This window comes from Apteryx mantelli, chromosome 5 (genome assembly GCF_036417845.1).
Source record: "Apteryx mantelli isolate bAptMan1 chromosome 5, bAptMan1.hap1, whole genome shotgun sequence".
NCBI lineage: Eukaryota > Metazoa > Chordata > Aves > Apterygiformes > Apterygidae > Apteryx > Apteryx mantelli.
Window position 1 is genome coordinate 10919209 of NC_089982.1, and position 21697 is coordinate 10940905.

The 21697-nt window shown below is 39.4% G+C and overlaps 1 protein-coding gene across 2 annotated transcripts in view; it reads left to right on the forward strand.

Annotated features, from left to right (window-relative positions):
* ADAMTS3 (ADAM metallopeptidase with thrombospondin type 1 motif 3) overlaps positions 1–14831 on the forward strand; it is a 137567-nt gene extending 122736 nt beyond the window's left edge. For both annotated transcript variants that reach the window (XM_067297494.1, XM_067297495.1), the window contains 7 exons: positions 1327–1407; positions 3032–3195; positions 3885–4050; positions 4798–4930; positions 5199–5406; positions 6166–6283; positions 12018–14831. In XM_067297494.1, coding sequence (XP_067153595.1) covers positions 1327–1407; positions 3032–3195; positions 3885–4050; positions 4798–4930; positions 5199–5406; positions 6166–6283; positions 12018–12595 — 1448 coding nt within the window. In that variant the 3' untranslated portion in view covers positions 12596–14831. The remainder of the gene's footprint in view (positions 1–1326; positions 1408–3031; positions 3196–3884; positions 4051–4797; positions 4931–5198; positions 5407–6165; positions 6284–12017) is intronic.
* The last annotated feature ends 6866 nt before the right edge of the window (positions 14832–21697 follow it).

Below are 21697 nucleotides of genomic sequence, written 5' to 3' on the forward strand. Positions count from 1 at the left end.
ACACCAAACCAGGCAAAAGCTTTATGTTTCGTATGCTTGACAGATGGTCAATACCAAGATTGGCAAATGCTGCTTGTGCAGCCACACATCAGCCAGAAGCATGGTTTTACATTTTCAGAGCTCTTAATTTCTTCGTATAGATTTTCCAGGGAGCTGCAATTTGCCAGATACGTGATACACTATACATGCACTTGTTAGCCCCAGAATGCCCAGGATGAAACAGAATTAGTTATATGCTGTGTCATGTGTTTGCACTGTACAGACCCTTCAAATTTTGTCACATCTGCACTGCTTCTATAGCAGGACTGGATTACATGGATTTCACTTAGAAAGATTACATAGCAGACTGCAAAACAAAGTGGAACTTATTCATATGAAATGCTTTTTAAAAGTAGATCCAAGGAGATTTATCTTAACTATGCATGCATTAAAGGAAAAAATATGGAAATATGAAAATACCATATACTTTTACAATTTTACATCCTTACTTTCAATTAAAATCATTCACTTCTGTGCTCATGAAGCTCTTACTTAAAACGTGATTTAAAAACACCAGTTGACAGGTCCTCGGCGGGGCAGGGTCTAGTCTTCCTAATGACAATACTACTTACTTATTACTACACTCATTACTTGTGGTTTGGATTGGTAAATAATTAAAATGTAAAATAAAATTTGTTTCCTTTTGGAACAACTTTTTACTCTTAGCTGTAGGGAGTTGAATTCAGCCTTTTCATTTCAGCAGTAATGATCTAACTGATGCATTTTACATTCACAACTATAGATAGTTTGGGTTAACTTCCATGTAGACAAGCCCTTCATGACCTGTAGCAATAATTTACTCTGTACTACATCTACCTTTTTCCAGAGTCTTTGATGTTTCAGAAGTAAGCAGACACATGCAAGACATTAACATCTAACAGTACAGTAAGTAAAGTCAAATCTAACAGCCTGGCTGATGGGTACTGTGGAAAAATTATCAGGAAGACTTTTTTTTTTCACTCCAATTTATGCTGAGAATCATAGGAAACATATTCATATCTTTTGCCTGAATTGTTAATTGATATGGCCTATAACAGTGTAGTCAGTCAAGTGACAAATAGATTTGTAACTGGTTTCTCTTTTCTCCCTGAAAGAGAAAAAAACAAAAGGAAGTCCTGCCAAATATGTTACAAAACTATTTGATCGGTTTCTTTCTGACACCGCTTCTCAGCTGATGGATGCCCTCTTCTGCAAGTAGGAGCTGGATAATGTAGTACGCTACTAACCATAGCTATTACTTTTTCTTTCCTTCTCTGCTTTCTCCATTGACTACCACACATGCCAAAGGGTACCTTAAGATGTTTGATATCCCTCCTGGTGCTCGACATGTGTTTATCCAAGAAGACGAGGCTTCTCCTCACTTTCTTGGTAAGTGTTTCTCTCCTCAGGTTTGTCTTACAAGCATGATGGAAAACACAGGACAGTCATGCAGGAGAACCTGAGAAATGAGATAACCAAATTAATGTACCCAGTGTATAATTTATGCATTTAGAATTGCATGTTAAGGACTGAGTTCTACAGCATAAGCTTAACAATCAAATATTTACTTCTCATCTGAATTCTTTAAAATTTTAAACTGACCCCAATTTGCATGTTTACTAAAAAAAGGATTGTGATCACTCAAAATTAAACTGGCACTGCCAGGGTAAAAACTATATCTACTATTATTGTGAATCCAGTTCCATATCTTTACTTATTCTTATCTGCTATAGATCATGAGCAACAGCTTTTTTACTGGAAAGAAGATTGGGGAACTTGTGATATATTTCGTGGTGCATTTCATTTGGGATTTTTCTTATGTAGGGCAATTCATATTATTGTCAATCAGTTGGTATCTTGCTACTTACCACTTGATAAGGCTTAAGGGATTTTTAGCTCACACCAGAGGGATGATATTTTTCATGGATTTCAGCAGGCTTTTAATCAACTCCTTATGTGCCACTGCAGCATCTGAGATCTGTAAACTCTTCAGGCAGACTTAAATTAGTTATTTAAGAAAGTGGGAATAGAGGGAAAAAAAGAAAGAAAAAATGGCTTCAACTGTGATAATGTCAAGAAGGAAACTCTTGGCTTTCAGGTACAAGGGCTTCATTTGGACCAAGCATAGCCTGATAGTAACTTTCAGAGCAGCACAGTTTGCCTTGGCAGTAAGTGGCTTCATCAAGCTACTAACTAGGTACTGCAGACCCCCTGCATTGTGATTACTATAATCATAGGCAGTTGCAAGATTTCCGCATAGTTCTCTATCACGTTTTATTGTGCATTGGAAAAAAATTGTGTAAGAAAAAAATGACAGTCCATCTTTCAGGTTTCTAATATATTGGCTTGTAAACAGAGCATAGTAATAATCCCCACAGTGCATGACTTTCAAGATGTGTTGCAGGAACCAAAAAGTAGTTCCTCAGGTGTTCAAATGCCTCAGCTCTTTGCTGCTCATTTTAGAATCTGATACATATGCATATACACAAAAGAAAATGAAATATGTGATGAAAAAGCTGTTATTTTCATAATCCAAGGCTTATAAGAAATGTAATTCTAGGTTGGTGGGTCCTCTGTTATGCTAGTAGGCATTCCCAATAATACTGCTTTTGGTCTTAAGCAAATCGGGAAGATGGGTGATTCTGAAGATTTGACTGAGCTCCTTGCTATTACCTGTGCTTCTTGGGAATTCAGCTAATGTGGGAAATGTGCATGTTACACACAAAGAGGTACTTAAATCCATCTCTAGCTCTGTTTCTATATTTAATTCATATGTATAAGGAAGTACAAAATTGAATCAAGTATTTGAATGCATCTATTATCAGACTGGAATGCGGCGGCTATGTGAGATGGCCTGGGAGGGCCTTTCTCCAAGCCAATGCATCTACAGCACTTGCCAGTGTTTTTTTGCAAGAGTCCGTCTATAATATCTCCTGTCACGTTTCATGTAAGCCACCGTGATTGCAGATGATATGATGGGAAACACGACAGCCACTATTTTCACTCCTTTTAGCAATTAAGAACCAGGCTACAGGACACTATATTCTGAATGGAAAAGGGGAGGAAGCCAGATCACGATCTTTCATCGACCTGGGCGTGGAGTGGGAATACAACATAGAAGATGACATAGAAACTCTCCACACTGATGGACCCTTGCATGACGCAGTAGTGGTGCTGGTAGGTTATACGCCAAGCAGTGAGAAGACGGTGTTTTGGTCTTTTATAAAAGTGCATGGCCAATGCGGAGCTTGTGCTGAGGTAAAACATTGCTGTGTAATGCCTCTCAGAAGGATGGGTGCGAAGGAGATAGCTCACAGGCTGAGGCTCTTTTCTCACTAGCTGTTGAAGGAAAATGCTTTTGAAAACATCCCTACTGCCATGTTTAGTGTTCGAGGCAATAGTGTTTCCACACTACCTTCCTTCATAAACTGTTGCCCATTCATGCAGCAGTAATGTGTCGATTACAAGCCCAATATGGTGTTGTCTGACATCAGTGGGACACTTTCAGTGGACCAAAAATGACATTGGATCAGGCTCCATGTCAAACCATGTTTGAGACCAACCCTGCCCAGCCAAGTATATTACTCGGCCACACCATCCTTCCATCCTAGATGATGGTGTCCACCTTGGCCAGGTCAGAATCCTGTTCTAGTAAGGTATCTAATTTTATACAGCTGCATACATCTCTGTGTTGATCTTAATATTCTTAGTTCTAATGGTGAAGATGAAGATCAATCTTTTTTTTTCAGTTAGTTAACTAACAGTTCCCACATTTTCCCGAGAACCAGGCCTTGGTTTCTTTAGTCTACAAAGGAATAAATAATAGCTTTGGTGCTGTACCACTGTTTACATTTCATTATTAATAGATCATTCCTCGGGAGAACGACACAAGATCTAGTCTGACTTACAAATACATCATTCATGAGGATTCAGTACCAACTATCAACAGCAACAACGTCCTACAGGAAGAAATAGATACTTTTGAGTGGGCGTTAAAGAGTTGGTCCCAGTGCTCCAAACCCTGTGGTGGAGGTAAACAGATGATGCAACAACTTCTAGTGATGAATGGCAAATTATCAAAAGTAGGAAAGTAAAAGTTGGGGGAAATGAATGCTTTAGAAATCTTGGGCTTCCTTTTATAAAGTAGCTTGTTATTTGGGTGCCCAGCCTTAAAATATCTAAGTGTCTCATTAGTCAAAAGCGTCGCACTTCCACCCTAGGAAGGAAAATTCCTTTTTAGGTGTCTAAATTCAGCACCCAAACCCAGTTTGGAAGTATAGACTCACACGTTTATGCTACTGAGAGTTTACCTGTGGTATGTATATTACTACTTACACAGAGAATGGGGAATGTAAATGTCAGAGTAACTTTAACTCTTGCATACAGCAATGGAGTAGGTGATGTGTTCTGGTAGTGACAATACTAAAAGGAGATTTGGGATCTGGGTTCATTCCCAGGTTAGCCAGTGACATGCTGCTTGATGTTAAGGAAGTAATTTCTCCTCTCCCTGTGCCCTGATTGTGTGTGCGATGCAGAGGTTAGACTACAGTCCCTTCTGGCCTTAAAAACCTATCACAGTGCCATATTTTAAATAGCATCCACAATTTAGAACACTCTGCAATCATGTTGTGCCAGACAACTGAACAAACTGTGAGCATGTTTAAATACCATATAAATACCTTTCATAAAACCATAAAATAGTCCATAAAACTTGTATTTAAACAAAAAATTCTAAGAGCAGCAGCATTTTTCCACTGATTTTTCTGAAATATTTTCCAGGATTCCAGTATACCAAATACGGGTGCCGCAGGAAAAGTGATAACAAAATGGTTCATCGCAGCTTCTGTGAAGCCAGCAAAAAGCCAAAGCCCATTCGTAGAATGTGCAATCTTCAGGAATGCACACAGCCTCTGTAAGTATGTTTCACATAAAAGTATAAATGATTGCTACTTGTAGTAGGTGTGGAAGTTAAACCAAGCCAGGTTTGGTGGGATCCTGATAGGTTTCTAGAGTGGTGTCCCTGTGTTATGCATGGTTTTTTCTACCTGTATAAGAATGGTTACTGATCTTATTGAGGGATTTCATCACAAAAAATCTTACACTAAGGTCTGCCTGAGATAGCAGCATTTTAGATAATAGGCAAAGGTTGTGATGGCATATTATTCCTTTTTACTTCCCAGCTGGGTAGCAGATGAGTGGGAATACTGCACAAAAACCTGTGGGAACTCTGGCTACCAGATCCGCACTGTGCGTTGCATTCAACCCCTTCACAATGGTGCAAACCGCTCTGTCCATTTCAAGTACTGTAGTGGAGATCGCCCCGAGAGCCGCAGGCCGTGCAACCGAGTACCATGCCCTGCACAGTGGAAAGCTGGACCCTGGTCTGAGGTGGGCAAGCAGCAGTCAAGTATTTCACATTTCCTTAGCAGCGAGTGAGTAACGTACCTTTGCTAACATCTCATGCCTCTAATGTCAGTGCTGTGCCTGGGCTGACTCCACTGGTCAGAGTACTCTAAAGCCTTAAAATCAGCAACAGATTGGGCCCTCCAACTTGAAGGGCTTCTATAGCTCTCCAGACTTTCTAAAAACCAATGCAGAAAATAGTCAACATATGAGATTTAAAATCCTGCAAAACAAATGTTGAAATTTTGTTTGGTTTTGTTTGTTTGTTTCCAACTCTTCATTTCCCCACTTCTGAGGATAGCATAACATTTTTTACCAACTTGGACTGTGGTGGAATCACAGAGTGTTTCCGCAAGTGGTAATATTGTTATAATGGCAGGAATAAACAGCTGAACCCTATAGCCAAAGGAAGTAACTTATGGACACTGAGTTTTCTATGTTCTTATATTTTCTTTATGTTACACTGTCCAGATCAGGAATCAACTACAGGAAAAATAAGTAGCAAAATTCATATGTCCTTAGAATAAATTTAACATTACAGAAAACAGGAACCAAGGAAAATACCATCCTCCTCCTCTGCTTATTTGTCCATAGTGTCAACCTTCACCAAAGCCTGCTTAAAAAACAAACGGCTGGAATGTATAGCCTGACCTGAAAGGCAACCTTGGGCTATTTTAAACGCATAACTTTTGCACATTGCTGTGAATGCTGAATATCCTGAATTGTCTTGTGTCTATTCCATAGTGTTCTGTGACCTGTGGGGAAGGAACTGAGACCCGGCAGATCATATGCCGTGCTGGGGACCAGTGTGATGGAGAAAAGCCAGAATCAGTGAGGGTTTGTAAACTCCCTCCCTGTAATGGTAAGAAAACATCTTAAAATGACTGCAGTAGATGAGGATAGCAGTTCCTGTCTCAGAGCAGCCTGTCTAGTGCTCATCATGTGCTGGGGAGAGACATTAGATTTCAGGTGCCAATGAACAATAAAAATAAAAGACCTATATTTAATCTTACCTGCAGCTTTAGTTCTACCTGGTAAACCTTCTGTGCTAATGTGTACAGGTTTCTGAAACACGGCAGCGCCTACGTCTGTGAATAGGTATTGTGCATACCAAACTGATACTGTACTTATATTTTGAAGTTATGATGCTGTCAGGTGACAACCACACAACTCTGTTCACATCTTGCCTGCCACAAAATATATCCTTCATCAGAGATCTCTCTGCTTTTATCCAGCTAAATGTGCCCTCTTGTTCAGTCCATTAAAACTTTGTGTTGAATGTTGGAGTCTAACCAAGCAGACCCTTTAAATCCCAAGATAAGTTTATGAGCCTAGCAATTGAGGAGACAGAGAAAAAAAGAAGAAGAAAAAAAAAAAGGAGCTATGGGGCATTAATAAGGTTCCTGAGAATCTCATTACATTGTTCTCATTGAACCTTTTCCAACAGATCTTTAATCTTTTTATGACAATAAAGTCTTTCTTCCTTTGGGCCCATGACTCCATTAGTTTTGGGGTTTATTTGTTTTTTAAATCCCTCATGACAGTCCTAACACTCAGACCAATGGTAGAAGATACAGAGTCAGCATTCTAAGGGTGTGCAGTGTGTTTTCCCACAGAGTGAATGTAACTCTGCTTGCCGCATGTCTGGGAAGGGTGTCTGCTTTGCTTCTATGTGTCTTCTGCTGCTGCCAGTGAAAAAACTCAGAGCAGAAAACAATTCTGGGAACAATTAGCATTTATGAAATGGTTTATCCACTAGGTGGGAGCAAATCACTATCTCTACTTTACAAACAGGATTTAAAATTCTCCGTCTGTGGTGCAGTGATTTTTTGCTGGTGATAAAAAAAAATATTTCCAAAAGTAAACGAATAAGGCTACATCTTGCAGTCTCTTCAGATAAAGTTTTGATCTTGTGCTTATATACTTTAAGCATCAGCTGGGATTTTCTTGAATAGCCAGCATTAAATTCCTGCCTTTCAAAATTAAGCATCACACAGTCTTTTTTCTGCTTGTGAGAATGCTATGTCTCTCTCACAGTGAGCAGGCATAGCCAAATGCTGCTGACCTATATGTCCAAGGATCCATTTACATGGGATCTAAGCAATAGATGGCCTTGTACAGGCCCTCTACAAATGCCAGCTGAATCACATCAGTTAGTACTCTTTGTATTTTTGTTTTTTTAGATGCTTAAAATGCACCCTCTCTTGTATGCCCCAGTGAATGAAGGATTTCTATGGTCACATGTAGATACTGGGGATGCCTAACAGGGTTCTGAAACCCCGGGTATGTTTGCTGAAAAGAGAGGACATAGTATACATCACAACAGCTATTACAAAAACAAAAACAAAACCAAGAAATAACAGCTGGGGAAATGCACAGATCTGTTTGGCCTTGCTGCAGCACATGTACAGCAAAACCCAAACTGTATGAAAATGCTGTGGACTAGTAGGGCATAGCCAGCTACATCCAGCCAAGTCCTACATACCTTTGACAAAACCACGTGGGTCCCCATGGGTTCTGCTCCTCAGCCATACAAACGCTTGACTCTTCTCTTTGAGCACAGACCTCTCTGCTCTCTTCAGGGATTTGGGATAAGCCATGGCTTTCACCAACTGCTGGGATTTTCAACCTTTGCCCTAAGTAGTTGACAGTGTTCTTTCAGGCCAAATAGTCTCTCTCTTTCACCACACCTGTGGTTTCTACAGCACTCTATATGTTTTGGGGGCATATAACTAAAATATAGATAGTATTCTGTAATATTTATTTACATGAGCTCTTAATGCATGGTGATGTATGGTATTTCTTTATTTTTAAATCTGTATAGCCTTAATTATTATTCTGATTTTTAGGGCATTGGACTTAGCAAACAGTCTGTATCAGGTGCTTTTGACTGAATTATTTATTATATAAATGCAAGATTGCTGAGAGTTCAATCTTGATGGAGTTATCATGAACATTTGCCACAGTTGGTGTGATTTCTTTTGTGCTATAGGGTACATTTATATTTCTCTTCTGTTTCACAAATACAATGATCTGTCTGCATATGGGAGAAGAGCCACCAGCTCCTCTACCATGTGCTTCAGTGGACCTGAGTCTTGTAGTGTGGAAAAATGAGGGCACCTCCCATAGATATTTCACTTAAATTTTGTATGTATCTGTGACTAGAAGAAAAAGGGGGGGCAGAATTTTATCCTTCAGGACCACAGCAATAATATGGGTTGCAGTCACGTTTCTATGGCTGTGGAGATATTACCATCAAATTTCTGTTTTTATCTGTCCCAGATGAGAAGAATGGATTTTGTGGTACTTAGGCAGATTGATGGGCTTTACATCAGAACCTGTATAGAATAGATCATTGAAAAGTCTTTATATGAGATATCCCTTCTTTGCAGCACATGATACAGGATGAAGTAGGATTCACCTGTTGTTTTAAATTTTAGTCCATAAATACCAACTTTTAGCTCAAAGCAAGATTTTTCAGTGGGATGCTGTTAGGAAGTAATGTAAAGTTACGGTGATACCTTTTATGAGATCTGTGGCAATTCTAAAAGCTAATATGAAAGTTTGGGGATTAATTAAAAATTATCTTCTGGTAGCTTCATCTTCTAAAGATTCCCTAGGGAGTGGATATGCTTTCTTATGTCTTCTACTCTTAGTTACTGCGAAGCAAGTAACAAATTGTGAGAAGGAGAATTTTTACCATGAACATCAGCAGAAGGATACAAGTACTTACATACTCAATAGGAAATGGTTGACTAGGTTGTGCAGAATTAACCTAAAAAATAAAAAAAGGGATTACGTGAGTATTCAGTTCGAAGATTGTACTTGCTGAATCTACTGAACTTAGATAAGTACAAAACCAAATCTTTGCACTCTGTATTTGGGTCATGAAATCTAAACCATCGGGAACCATTATCAGGAAGATTAGCCATGAGAGAACAGGACCAAATAAAGTGCATTTGTCACTGTGAAAAGGCAAAATAATTGCTTGGTACTTTCTTTTTTGATTTGTTTGTCACTTTAGGTAATATTATTTACTTTAACTTACATATTAATGTAAATCACAGTGTGTACTTAACAAGATGACTGCCGTAATTTTCCAAATCAGGTGTTTTCATTTACATGGAAACATAATTATGGTGCTATATATGATGCACTTATATATATATATGCAAAGATTTGTGTTTCAATATTAGCTGTTCTAGTTTAGATGAATTATGAATATAGCCCTTGAATTTCCCATGCTAAATTCCTGCTGAAAATAGTTTTATATTACCTTAATGGGCTACATACATTCCCATGCAAAGCTTCAGATTTAACGCTAGGTTTGTCAAGAACCAATAAACATCTATCCAAAGAAGCAGATCAGGATTAGGAGCAAGGAAAATTTTTATATTACATGCCACAGTCATATAATTTTCTATTTATAAACAATGACCCACAACCCAACTGATGCAAGTGTGTAATTTTACTGAATTCAGTAGAATTAAGCTGATTTACACTGATTGAGGGGTTGGCCTAGAGTTCATTTTTTAAAATAGGAAAACTTGGTTGCCTAACATACTGTTGACATGTGGTGAGGTAGCATCTGTACACAGGTGAAAAAATATCACAGTACAGAAAGCTAATTTAATTTCAGAGCATAATAAGTGGTGTTACATGCCATCTGTTGCTCATTAAAATATTGACTACATAATTACTAACTGTGAGTGCAGAAGTAGACGTGGAACAGACCTCAATAGTTTGGGTTAGCTTTTGGCTTTTTACATTATAATTTTTCATACTTCTATTTAAGTAAAATCCATCAATACCATTTCAAGTAAACTGTGATATCTTAGGAGAATTCTGCTAATGGAAAGTTCCTGCAGCTCTCTCTCCAAAGTATTTGAATAGTTACTGGAGGAACCAAGAAACTCATTTGTCCCACTTGCTGTTTTCTCTCCTGTGAAGTGTTACATGTTTGTACGTTCTTGGTCTAATTCTGGCCTCTTCCCAAGGCCTGAGCACCCAATTTAGGAGACTGAGGAGAGCCACAGATACACTGTGTTTCTCAGAGTCCCAGTCATGGGGCTGAGTCCTGCATGGGAGAGAGACAGGTCCGGGTGGTGCACAGCACTGGAATGAGCGGTCTATTTTGAGGGTCCTTGTAGACATCTGTGGGAAGGCAATTACACCTTTCTGCCTACAGATGCCTTGGCTTCAAAATAACAGCGTGCTGGTATGAATGTAGTGTTGACCCTGCTGCAAGCAGGAGGCCAGACTACATGACCTCCTGAGGTGCCTTCCAACCTGCATTATTCTGCTGGGTTTTCATGCAGCCAAGGCGTGTGAAATTCTGAACTATGCAGATAAGGAACAGTGCAAATGAGCAGTGGAATGAGTTAGACACAGACAGGAAAGAAGTAAGGAAATATTAATTCTCCTGATTTTAGTCTCTACAATAGTAGAGTTCATTCTGAATGCTTGAAGCTAACCTCCTGCCTTCACATGTGCCTCACCACAGCTCTGCTGAGGCACAAACTGAGGATTAATTTGGCTTTTTTCTATGAAATGAGAGTGAAGTTTTAATTTTAACTCACATTCCCTCACAGAATATCAGGCTACCCAGGGAGCTTGTAATTTGATATGGTTAGTATAACAGATTGCAAGGTTAAGAACCTAAATTCTTGAAAGTGCTACCTACTCATGAGTTTTAGAAGCTCTCAGCATTTTTCCCAGTCTTGGTAACAGTAAAACTTAGAACTTTGCTCATGTGACTGGTCATACTCTGAAGGTGAATGGGAGAATGCACAAATGTGCTCTCAGCTCAATATAAAACTTGCTTTAATTTCCTTCTGGCTTCCTGTGTTACTGCTTTCCTCTTTGCCAATTTTATCCAATATAAGCATTGCCTCTCTGTTGTGAAACAAATATCCAGCAAATGCTCAAAGAAACTTAACGTTTTTGAGATCTGTAAGACCTCTTTGACATCTTTAAGAACCTTTCTCTGCCTGAAAGGCATCCCACACACTTAACTTGAAGGGATCTTAGGTCTGATTGATGTGTTAGAAGCTTTTCATCAGCTTTCCAGTCATCTTTAGGTCACTGAAGGACTCAGAAATGTATTTTATGCAACTATAACTTCTTATTTTTACAAGATCATTTAAAATGCATCTTTGAAAGATATTACCTGGGATTTACTTTCTTTAAGGAAAGATTTAATTGTTTTCAATGTTGTTGATAGATGGTGTCCTCAGGCTGGAAGTGAAGCCTATTTCGGGTGGGTAAAACTACATCTAGCTTGGCAGTTTGCAAGTCTGGCATATTGCTGTCTGCGGCCCTTTGCAAACATAACATGCCTTTCCACACCTCTTCCCTTCTGGCATGCAGAGAAGGCAACACTTTCAAAGTGACTGGTGATTTTTTGGTTCCCAGCTAGGGCTTTTTCAAAGGAGCTGGGGTGTTCTTTCAGGGGATCAGGCATTTCAGGTTGCATATCCAGTGTAGCCCATCATTTTGAATATGTAGGCTCAGAACTTTCAGTGCCCATCTAAGTGCTGTCCAGGCATTTCTGTGTTCTCCCTAGGTTTAAAATCAGCATTGTGTTTGTTTTGCAGATGAGCCCTGTATGGGAGACAAATCTATCTTCTGTCAAATGGAAGTGCTTGCACGTTACTGTTCCATCCCTGGCTACAACAAGCTGTGCTGTGAGTCCTGCAGCAAACGCAGCAGCACCCTCCCACCGCCCTTCCTTACCGAAGCCGCTGAAACTGAAGACCAAGTGCTGTTTGATCGAAGCCATCTGCCTAGGGCTGTGGTGATGCCAACATCTTTAGCGCCCCACTATGCCGAGTTCCTGCCTGGGCGAAGTTCTCTGGGCAGGCTTTCCTTCGCAGAGGAGGAGGCAGGTACGCATGTCTCCCTGTCAAACACTAAGCCCAAGGGTGCTGAGTTTCCGCAATGGAGAGCTCCTCCAGCAAGCAAGACTTCTAGGCTGTTTGTATTGCCTCACCAGCCACCTGCCAACAGCAGCAGTCTCAGTCCTCATAATGCCCAGGCTTTGGCAGCAGCTCTTCCTGTGGTGCTGACTAATAACACTGCAGCAGGTGCTCTTTATCCATCGAGAACCTCAAGGAAGAGCGAGAAGCATGTAGACAAGAGATGGCCTTCAAGGTCTTCCACCGTGGAAAGATGAACATGAATGCCACAGGGAGGATAGTAACAGAAAGAGGGTCTGTTTGGCTTTGATTTCTTTACTTCTGGACACTATGGTGCATGCTGCTTTCCACAAGCAGGACACTGCGGATCATCAACTCATTCTCCTTGTAAATACAAAGAACAAGAAGTGCTGGTTCACTTTCTAGTTGCTCCCATCCTCCTCCCACACTTGGTTATCTGGTTAGTTTGAATGCATTGGAGGAAAGCACCAAAGAATATTCCTAACAGTGAGCAAAAGTTGCTGAGGCCATCGGTCAAGCTCTAGTATGGAAAAGTGGCCCTGACCTCAGCACTCACCTCATGATTTTTATTTTTAAACACTCACATGTAAAAAATACCCCACCACAAGAGGTACCAAACGTTTACACTTTACAGAATGCTTTTGCAATGGAACAACTGAATCCATAAGACTTGTTTTGCTAATTTATCTATATAAACGGATATTGTATGAGCAAATTTGCAGCTGTTGTGTAAATACTGTATATTGCAGAAAATCAGTATTATTTTTAAGAGTTTTGTGCTGTCAGACAACTGTTTACCTATGTTACATTTCTGGACAATTGCTAGGTGCCTGCCATTGAGTACTGCCTTATTTACATTCCATGAGTTGATTTTTAAAGCAGCATTATCATAAAAGGAGGAGTTCCATTTTCACACGAATTACATCTACTGACACTAGGAAAGGGTTTTTTTAATATCGACAATGTGATGCTTTCTTTTGGAATAGGGGAAAAAAAGTGTAAACTTAAAGATATGAGTCAACCTATTGCCACCTGCCCACTGAAAGTAGGTTTAGAGATTTTAGTGTAATTCCAGTCACAGGTTGGAAAAATTATTACTTGTGCCTGTGAAATGAACAGCGACACCCATAACCTACACTCAGCAGGCATTGCTTCAGTTCGGAAGTAGCAGTGCCATCCGTTAAGTCTCCTTTTGCATAAGAGGTCAGACGAGTGTAGGAAACCATGTATATACTGTAAGTACTGTAATGTTCACAAAACAAAAGTGAGTTGTTTTCCAGATGATCTGTTTGTTATTTTTGAAGCTGAAAAAGCATCACAGAGGTAGAATAGGCACTAACGAGAAATAGCTGTGGCAAGACTTAAAATAGATTTTTTTTTCCTACTGGAAGCATTGATTTAAAGGTGAGAGAGATATTTATTTTTCAGCATGGTTCACCTCAAAATCTCCACAACCACAATGCATCTGACTGCAATAATGTACTAGTAATTTATGTCAATAACCATCTTGTTCACAGTCCACCCAATCACACTCTCTCCTGTGTGTTGCTGTAAAGTACTTGTATATAGGATTGAGAACTAAAGATATTTATTAAAAGTTGAATTCTTGATAGTATTTTATGTACTAAATATTTACACTAAGGGCAGTCGACTATTCTTTTTGCCAAGATAAAATAGAGAGATGTAATTAGATACCTGTACATGCTATGGCATATGGATAGAACAGAAATTTAAGCTAACTAAACTACTGTAGAGAAATTGTTGATCTTATTCTTTACAAAAAAGTCTGATGACAATTTTTTATTACAGGCATCTTTAATTTCTATATAGTTTATTAAAGTTTCATGTGCAATTTTTGCTTCCCCATAAAAAAATCCTCATGATTGACCCATTTAAAAGAACAGTGAATATGTAGCACTAAAATACTACAAAATAGATGAGGACTCCATGGATTAAAATCTAGAAAGAAGCATATATAGTGATTATACAGGATCACTAGAATTAAATAAGGATGAAATTTTTTTGTTAGGAGACTTTTAATGTAAATGAGAATATAGGTAGATTAATCCTGTTCAGGGGAGTATAGGGTCATGCTATGCAAGACACATCTTGCATTGCAATGTGCATAATCTAACCCACTAAAGCATTGACTCGACACCTCTAAAGAACTGCTGCTACCTTTCTGCAAGGCTTTTGAAGGTCAAAGAAATTAGTGTTAAATAGATTGTACAGACAATCCCTGAGCCTCAAACAGACAAATAGGGTGTGTTTGTTACTTTGATATTCCCCCAAAGTCAAATTCTCTTTCTCTCTGTCTCTATCTTTTACATATATACAATATGGGTGTAGATAATCCTTGTACCTTTTTGCTTTCTTTTCTAAGGAGCTAATTTCTCTTTCATTAAAGTGTACACTACTGATACTGTTTGTTGTATTGGGGAGCACGTAGCAATAAAAACTTTAACGTAACAAGTCTTTCTCTGGTTTGATTCCTATGGGAGGGGTTTTGTAAGTTTGTTTTTTTGCAGAATGAAGAAACATTGACATCTTCAAACTTTATGATCATGAAAAAAGTTAATTTGAATTAAGTATTTGATTTTTAAAAATAGAGGTCCCGCTTGTACCATTGGAGAGTGTGGGTTGCAGAGAAGATGGGAAAAAGGAAGGAATCAGTTTCCTGTGATCCAAAGTTGGTTGCTGGTATGAGTGCGACTGTCCAGATAGCAGCTCCAACCCCCCTTTGGTAATATGTAACAATTTGGGCTGTGCTTTTAAAGATCTGGTACCTAGGAGATTCTGTGCCAGTTGAACACAGGGGAGGCAGCTGCTCTCCTCTGCTATATCTGTAAATGGTTTCTGAGCTGGTGAGATTTCAGCTGGCCACTGCCGCTGATGACTTTAAAAAAAAAAAAAAAAAAAAGCTCACCCATATTATTTTAGTTCTGGTTGCCTGTGTTCAAAGAGAATGAATCCAAACTGAAACTTCTAGGGAAAAGCTTACTAATGTGATAACAAAAATGGGACGTCTTCATGGCAGAGGTGGAGACTGGAGAAACTTTGGCTTTTTAACCTCGGAGAACAGAGGCTAAGAGTGTGAGCTAATTACTGTTTGTATGTACACAGGGAATAAGAACATGGCAGGCAAGAGATGCCAGAGTTTACAATACACCAAATAGGAACATCATAGAGAATGTGACCTGTGTTATGCCATGTACTTCCAGTAAGGACCTGCTAGTTGGAGTCCCGCACAATGCACTGTAATATACCTGGTTGATGAGAGAAGATTTCCAAGCAGCTCTGCTGAGGTTGAGAGGCCACAAGACAGGTAAGCCACATCCGGTACCACCAGAAGATCTGAGGGCCTTGTGCTGGATATCACAGTGCTGTAAACGCATGAAGCATCTGCAAATGAAAAACAGGTTCAGCACAGTAGTCCCCTGTGTCTCTATTAGAAGTATGTACGGAGGGAAGTTAACTTTTGGTATGCTGGTTTGCGCCTGAACTTTCCAGTAGTGTTCAGATATTTGGTCTGTAATTATTCATTTTAAAGAGATCTGTAATTACTCATTTTAAATCCAAATGATGTAATGAGGAGAAAAAAAACAATACCAACAGGACGTATCTCCAACCCATGGCACTGAAAAGAGGAGTTCATATTATTCAGTTTGGCTTCAGGTCTCTGCTAAACCTCTGTGTTACTATATTCTGCTGTGAATTATATCCTTCAAGTATGTTTCTGACAGTTTTAAGTTGGGTAAGTAAATCCGAAGTAAACGTTTAATTAAATTCAAAGTCTTGCACAGAACACTGATAGTAACATTACTAAGCAAGGGTCTTAAAAATGTTACAATCAATTTAAGCACCACTCCTGAGTGTTAAAAAGCTCTATTAATCCAAGTTCAATATGCAATCAATTATAGTAAATGGCTTGTAACTGGCAATAATGACAGTTGTAAATTACACTGGTTTTCCACTTCTGGAGTGGATCACAGAATCATAATACCTGATAGTTATTTATTTGAACAGGAAACTCCAATGTATGTATTTCTAACAACTTTGACACTTTACCAGATGACAGCCTGTTAACATAGTGCTTAAAAAAATCTGCAAGACAAACTTCAGGTGTTAATTTGGAGTATTAAGGATAGGTATTTTTGAATTTGAAATCTGAGTCTGTAGTCATCTGAAGTGTAATTAAAGGAGAGATTCCAGAAGCTTTAACCAATATTTCAGGAAGATGCCAACCATCTATACTGAAAATAGAAAAAGTCCTTTTCAAGTTTTTAAAATGGACAAAGAAAGTTCAGGCTTAGGCAATTTGATATTAACACAGATGCTGTAATAAAATTCTCATTTTTCCAGGGGCTTCACATTTTCATTTATTCATCTTTTTTTTCAAGTAGTCCTCTGAAAGAAAGATCGTGCCTGGAGTAAAATCCCTCATAACTGCAAGGTGTTGTATAAATTGGCCTTTCTAATCACAGTGAAAGGAAAAAAACACCTCTATTTTAAATTTTTTATGAAAATATCTCAGTTCAGAGGCCATTAAGGTAAGGGAATCCTAATGGCAGAGTTGGAACCAGCATGCCCTGCTCAGTTATTCAGCAACAGTGTGTTAAGTGTCAACTCCCAGTGAAAATAGCCTCCTATGACTGCCACAGAACAGGCACACCAGCTGCTGCTGAGACAGTGGGAGGGGACTTCACATGCACTAACTTTCTACTGGTTTAACTCTGATGACTTCAATACATCATTTTTTTATCTATGAATTTTTTTAGGATAAAAAATTCTTGGAGGATTATGGATGAGGACTGTAAAAGGAAACAGCGGTGGAATTACTGTACATCTCCGAGTCATCATATTTTGCTATTCACATGGTAGCTGAATGCAACTGATGCTGCAAGCAGGTGACATAAGATTATTCTCTGCCTCACATGACCCTGGAGACCCACCTTCCTTGCCCGGAGCAGGTCATCTTCCAAGGAAGTCAGCAGTCTTATTAGTTGTGTGATGAGGCAGGATCAAGGCTTGTCATTTAAAGGTATCAAAAGAGGGGCTGTTTCAAAGCATCTGCTTTCAAAGCATGAAGTGTTCACAGTGGATAGTATTTATGGCACTGTATTTCTTGTTATTTGAAATCCCAGCTGAAAAATGAATCAATAGATTACCCTTTCTGAAGAGTGATCTGATGATAAGCATATGAACTTTAGGTTATAACTTAAGAGGAACTATTCCTTGCAGGAAAGATAAATTGCATTACCTTGTCAAAGACTGAATAATCCAATTTATGTGAATAGGTTTTGCTGGTGGGTTTTGCAGTTGCAGTTTTGGTAGAGCAGTAACTCTTGCAGTGCTACAAAGGATTGTGAGGGTCTTATTTGTCTTTCAATTCTGTAAACTTTTTTGGAAAACAGAGGACAGCAGCCAGGTAACTTCTGTTTTCTGTCATGATTGAAATGAGGCTTCTTTTCATAAATTATTTCACAGTTGCATAATGAACAGGGCAAGAAATAATATTTTGGTGAAGGTCATGGAGTTTGGATTCAAAAGAAAGGAGGCAAACAGCAGGAGAGCAATCTCAGGTTTTCAGAATTGGGAAATCAAAAGTATATGAAAGATCCAGTGCAGGAAGACAATGCTTTATACGGATCAGTCAGGAAAATCACATTTTATTATTCAGACAGAAACAAATCATCATCTGCCAACCTGCAGAAATATCTGCTCCATATCTCTTACATATCTCTTGCGTTCCAGGCTCTGAACTTTAGGCCTTTGTTTGAATGCTTAAGTTTTAGAACCAGGTGACTATGCTCACATGAAAGGAAACCGTTATCCCTGTCCCTATTTATGGAGCATGTTCTTTTCTATTGCATAGATAAAGGTGACTTCCAGGCTGCTTTCAGAGAGATTTCTTTCCTTTTTGTTAGTACTTTCTCTTCTGAAACAAGTTACAGGATTTGCCAATACTTCACACTAATGTTTGCTAAAAAAAAAAAAAAGGGGGATTTGCATTTTATTTTGCCCTGTTTTTTTTCAGCCCACACATGCTGTGTATTTCACTGAGAGAGAGAGAGACAAGAACTACTCAGTAGCTTGGGGGGGCTGCTCAGGATCTTGCAAGAACTCTGTTTCCTTTGGAGCTGAGCCAAAACCCACACACCAGCGAGGCTTAAGGCACTTAAAGAGTTGGCCACAATTTCAAAAGAACTTGGCTGGCCTCACACTGAGCAAACTTCAAACCTGGTGGTATGGATGACAGAAGGGGTCACTGGGTGCTACGTACTAGAATGCAGGTCTGAGTTCTCTTGAAAATCTGGTCCCAAGTGAGGCAAGAAGGTACTGATGCTCTTTGCATGGCACATGAGTGGCGGTGGCAGCACACAGCACAGCAGCAAGATGAAACTTCTTGTCACCTAGGGGAGGTTGATGCTAAGAAATGTAGTCCCATCTGCAATGCTGCTAATGCATATTAGAGATGATGTTAGATAATAGCGGATAGCAACAATATGGGGAGTTTAGACAAGTCAGAAACATGATGGCACATAATCAAGGAAAAGGAAGAAGCGATGAGAACTGAACAGGAATTTAATATTCAAAGACCAGAATTCTTATTTAAAACCCTCACAGAAGGCTTTAAAATAAATGAACAAATGTGGAGACTTGCATTCTTGTGGACTGAAAGAAATCCTGAGATTATAAATATGAAGGCAAATTCACTCCTGCAGTAACTCCATTAATTTCAGTGCTGTTATGCTGGAGATGAATTTAGCTCACCTAAGTTTATATTACTAGGTAAAGCAGCTGTGGATATACATGGATTTATAGGTCATTTGTCTCTCTATAAGCCTGCTAATGAATTATAATAGTTAATATCTTATAATTTATGGATGAGAAGTGCCCTCCACCATCCCCCACCCAAGACACAGATGCTGTTTCTAGTAGATGGATCTTTGGAAGAAAAAGGGTAAGAGATCAGCCCTTGTTTAGTTTCTGCATCTCAAACTCTTGCTCCAATGCATCTGGAGAAGGGGCGGGCTAATCTACTGAGGTACTCATAAGCCCTCATGAATAAATATATGATTTACTGATGATGCATATTACATGTATTTCTAACATGCTAATCACTGTGAGCATCCAGATGTCCCTGGTTTAGTTAAGAGAAAATATCTCCAGCAAGTCTATCTCCTGAAATGCAATCGGGGGGGGGGGGGGGGGGTGCCATGAGACTGGTGACTAGGCTAAATCCAATCATCTGAGACAGTGAAAAAACCTTGGCATGGATGATGTGCTCCTGCTGTTGTGCTTCTGCTGATGTCCATCCTAAAATGTTCTTACCGCCACCACCTTCTTCTTAACTCTAACATTTCAGGCGCATCTATATGAGATGCATCTTCTTTGCTATTTATCAGTACATATCCCCTTAAATAGATGCTGCCACCTATGAAGGTAGTATTTGGCCATATTTATATTCCATGACAGACTTTCACTGATCAGAACTGTATGATCACATCATTTTGTTCTATGTCATATATATTTTACAGAATTAATTCATCCCAAGCCAAGCCAGGACATAAACTGCTGAACCTGCTATTGCCTATATTTTGCCTACATATATATATATATATATATATATATATATATATAGCCTATACATTGCCTCCTTCTTCCTCAGGAAAAACAATTGCTTTCATCATGCCTTTCTCTGGCAACCGGTTATGCTTTACACACTTCCATATTCTTGTGAAAGAGGTAGCACTACAAATCAGTGACAGTTGGACAGCAAGCTTGGTTAGAACTGAAGTCAAAATAAATGCATTCTGAAAACTGTGTCTGTCTTGATCTCCCATGCCATTGTGAATAGATTAGAATCACTTGGATGTTTCCCAAGTTTTCCAAGCATGAGGGATAAGTCCTTAGTGATGAGGGGCTAAATACAATGTTTTAAAAAGTAAACGCCCTTATTAGATACATACATGTAGCTCTCCCAGACCTCTGCAGTCACATGCACATGTAAAGCTTTAGCTGATCTTAAATAAAAAGTATGCATGCAAGTCCGAAAGCATGAAGATCCTCAGCCTTTGCTTTTTAGATGCTACAAAAATTTTTGTACAGACGTATCTATCTCTTGCTATGACCTTCCTCCAACTCTGAGCACTCGGAAATTTCCTCCTGAATCTGAGTCTGACTCCATGAGAAGATGTGTTTTTGAGTAACGGAGATCTGGAAGGTTACAAAGATATGAAAACTGGTCCTTTGGGGAAACTGAACAGAGAATAGTTTTTTTCTTTTGTCTAATATCGGGGGCTCTGAAACTTCTTTTCTCCATAGCTATGGAATATTACAAGTTTAGATGTAGCCAGTGCTGATTGCTTTGAAGAGTCTGAGATGGCAGAAAAAAATGAGACATTCTCTGAACCAGCACGGCCATTTCTGGCAGTAACAATTCTCAAAAGCAACATGAAACTGATATTTCATTCATTTTGAGATTTACCAAAAATCAGTCTCTTACACTGAGCAGATGTAGCTTTTGTAAGCTTTCCAAAATTTTAAGGTGATTAAATGGGAGCATGGGCTAAAAGGCCTTTTGAAGTAAATGAAGCCATATTGCTGGTACGTTAGAGCCCAGCGGCAGAGGTGGGAATGGAATCTCTCCCATTACAATGAAGTTATGGAATGATCTTCCACAGAACTGCCAAAGGTTCTTTTTTTTGCGGCTGAGAGGTGAGAGAGACTGTAGCAAAGCCAGAGTGAAGAGTCACATTACGAGAAGGTAAATGTAATGAGACAGCAGGTTCCCTGAGGGGGGTCTTGGTTCCCAGCTCCTCCTAACTCGGGGATAGCGAGCTCTGGGTCTCCATAGCAAATCAGCCACAGACACGAGAAACACAGTGCTGTGGTGTACCTTGCCTGATACTAAGCACTGTCTCATTATCCTTTGTTAAATCTTCAGGGGACTGCATTTAAGGTTTCTTCAAATGCTTTGGGCTCATCAGAGGTTATAAACTGAGCTCAATCTGGCTTGACAGCCTCATTTTTCACTTACTGCCATTGCTGCCTCAGATGTCAAGCCAAGATGATCCGAAGATGTGTTGTTCCGCAGCAGCAGTGAAATGGCTCAGCTGGAACATAAAGTTACTTCACATGCTACAGATGCATCCTGGCAACCCATGTTGGCTGGACTGACTGCAGCCAGGGCCCAAAACTGTAGGCAAGCTGGAGCACCTTCCACGCTCACAGCATGTTGGCAGTGGCACAGCCAGGAACCATGTCCCAAAGCAGCATCTTGGTGTCAGGGGAAGGGATAGGAAGGATGAACAAGCTCACCCAAACTGAGCAGA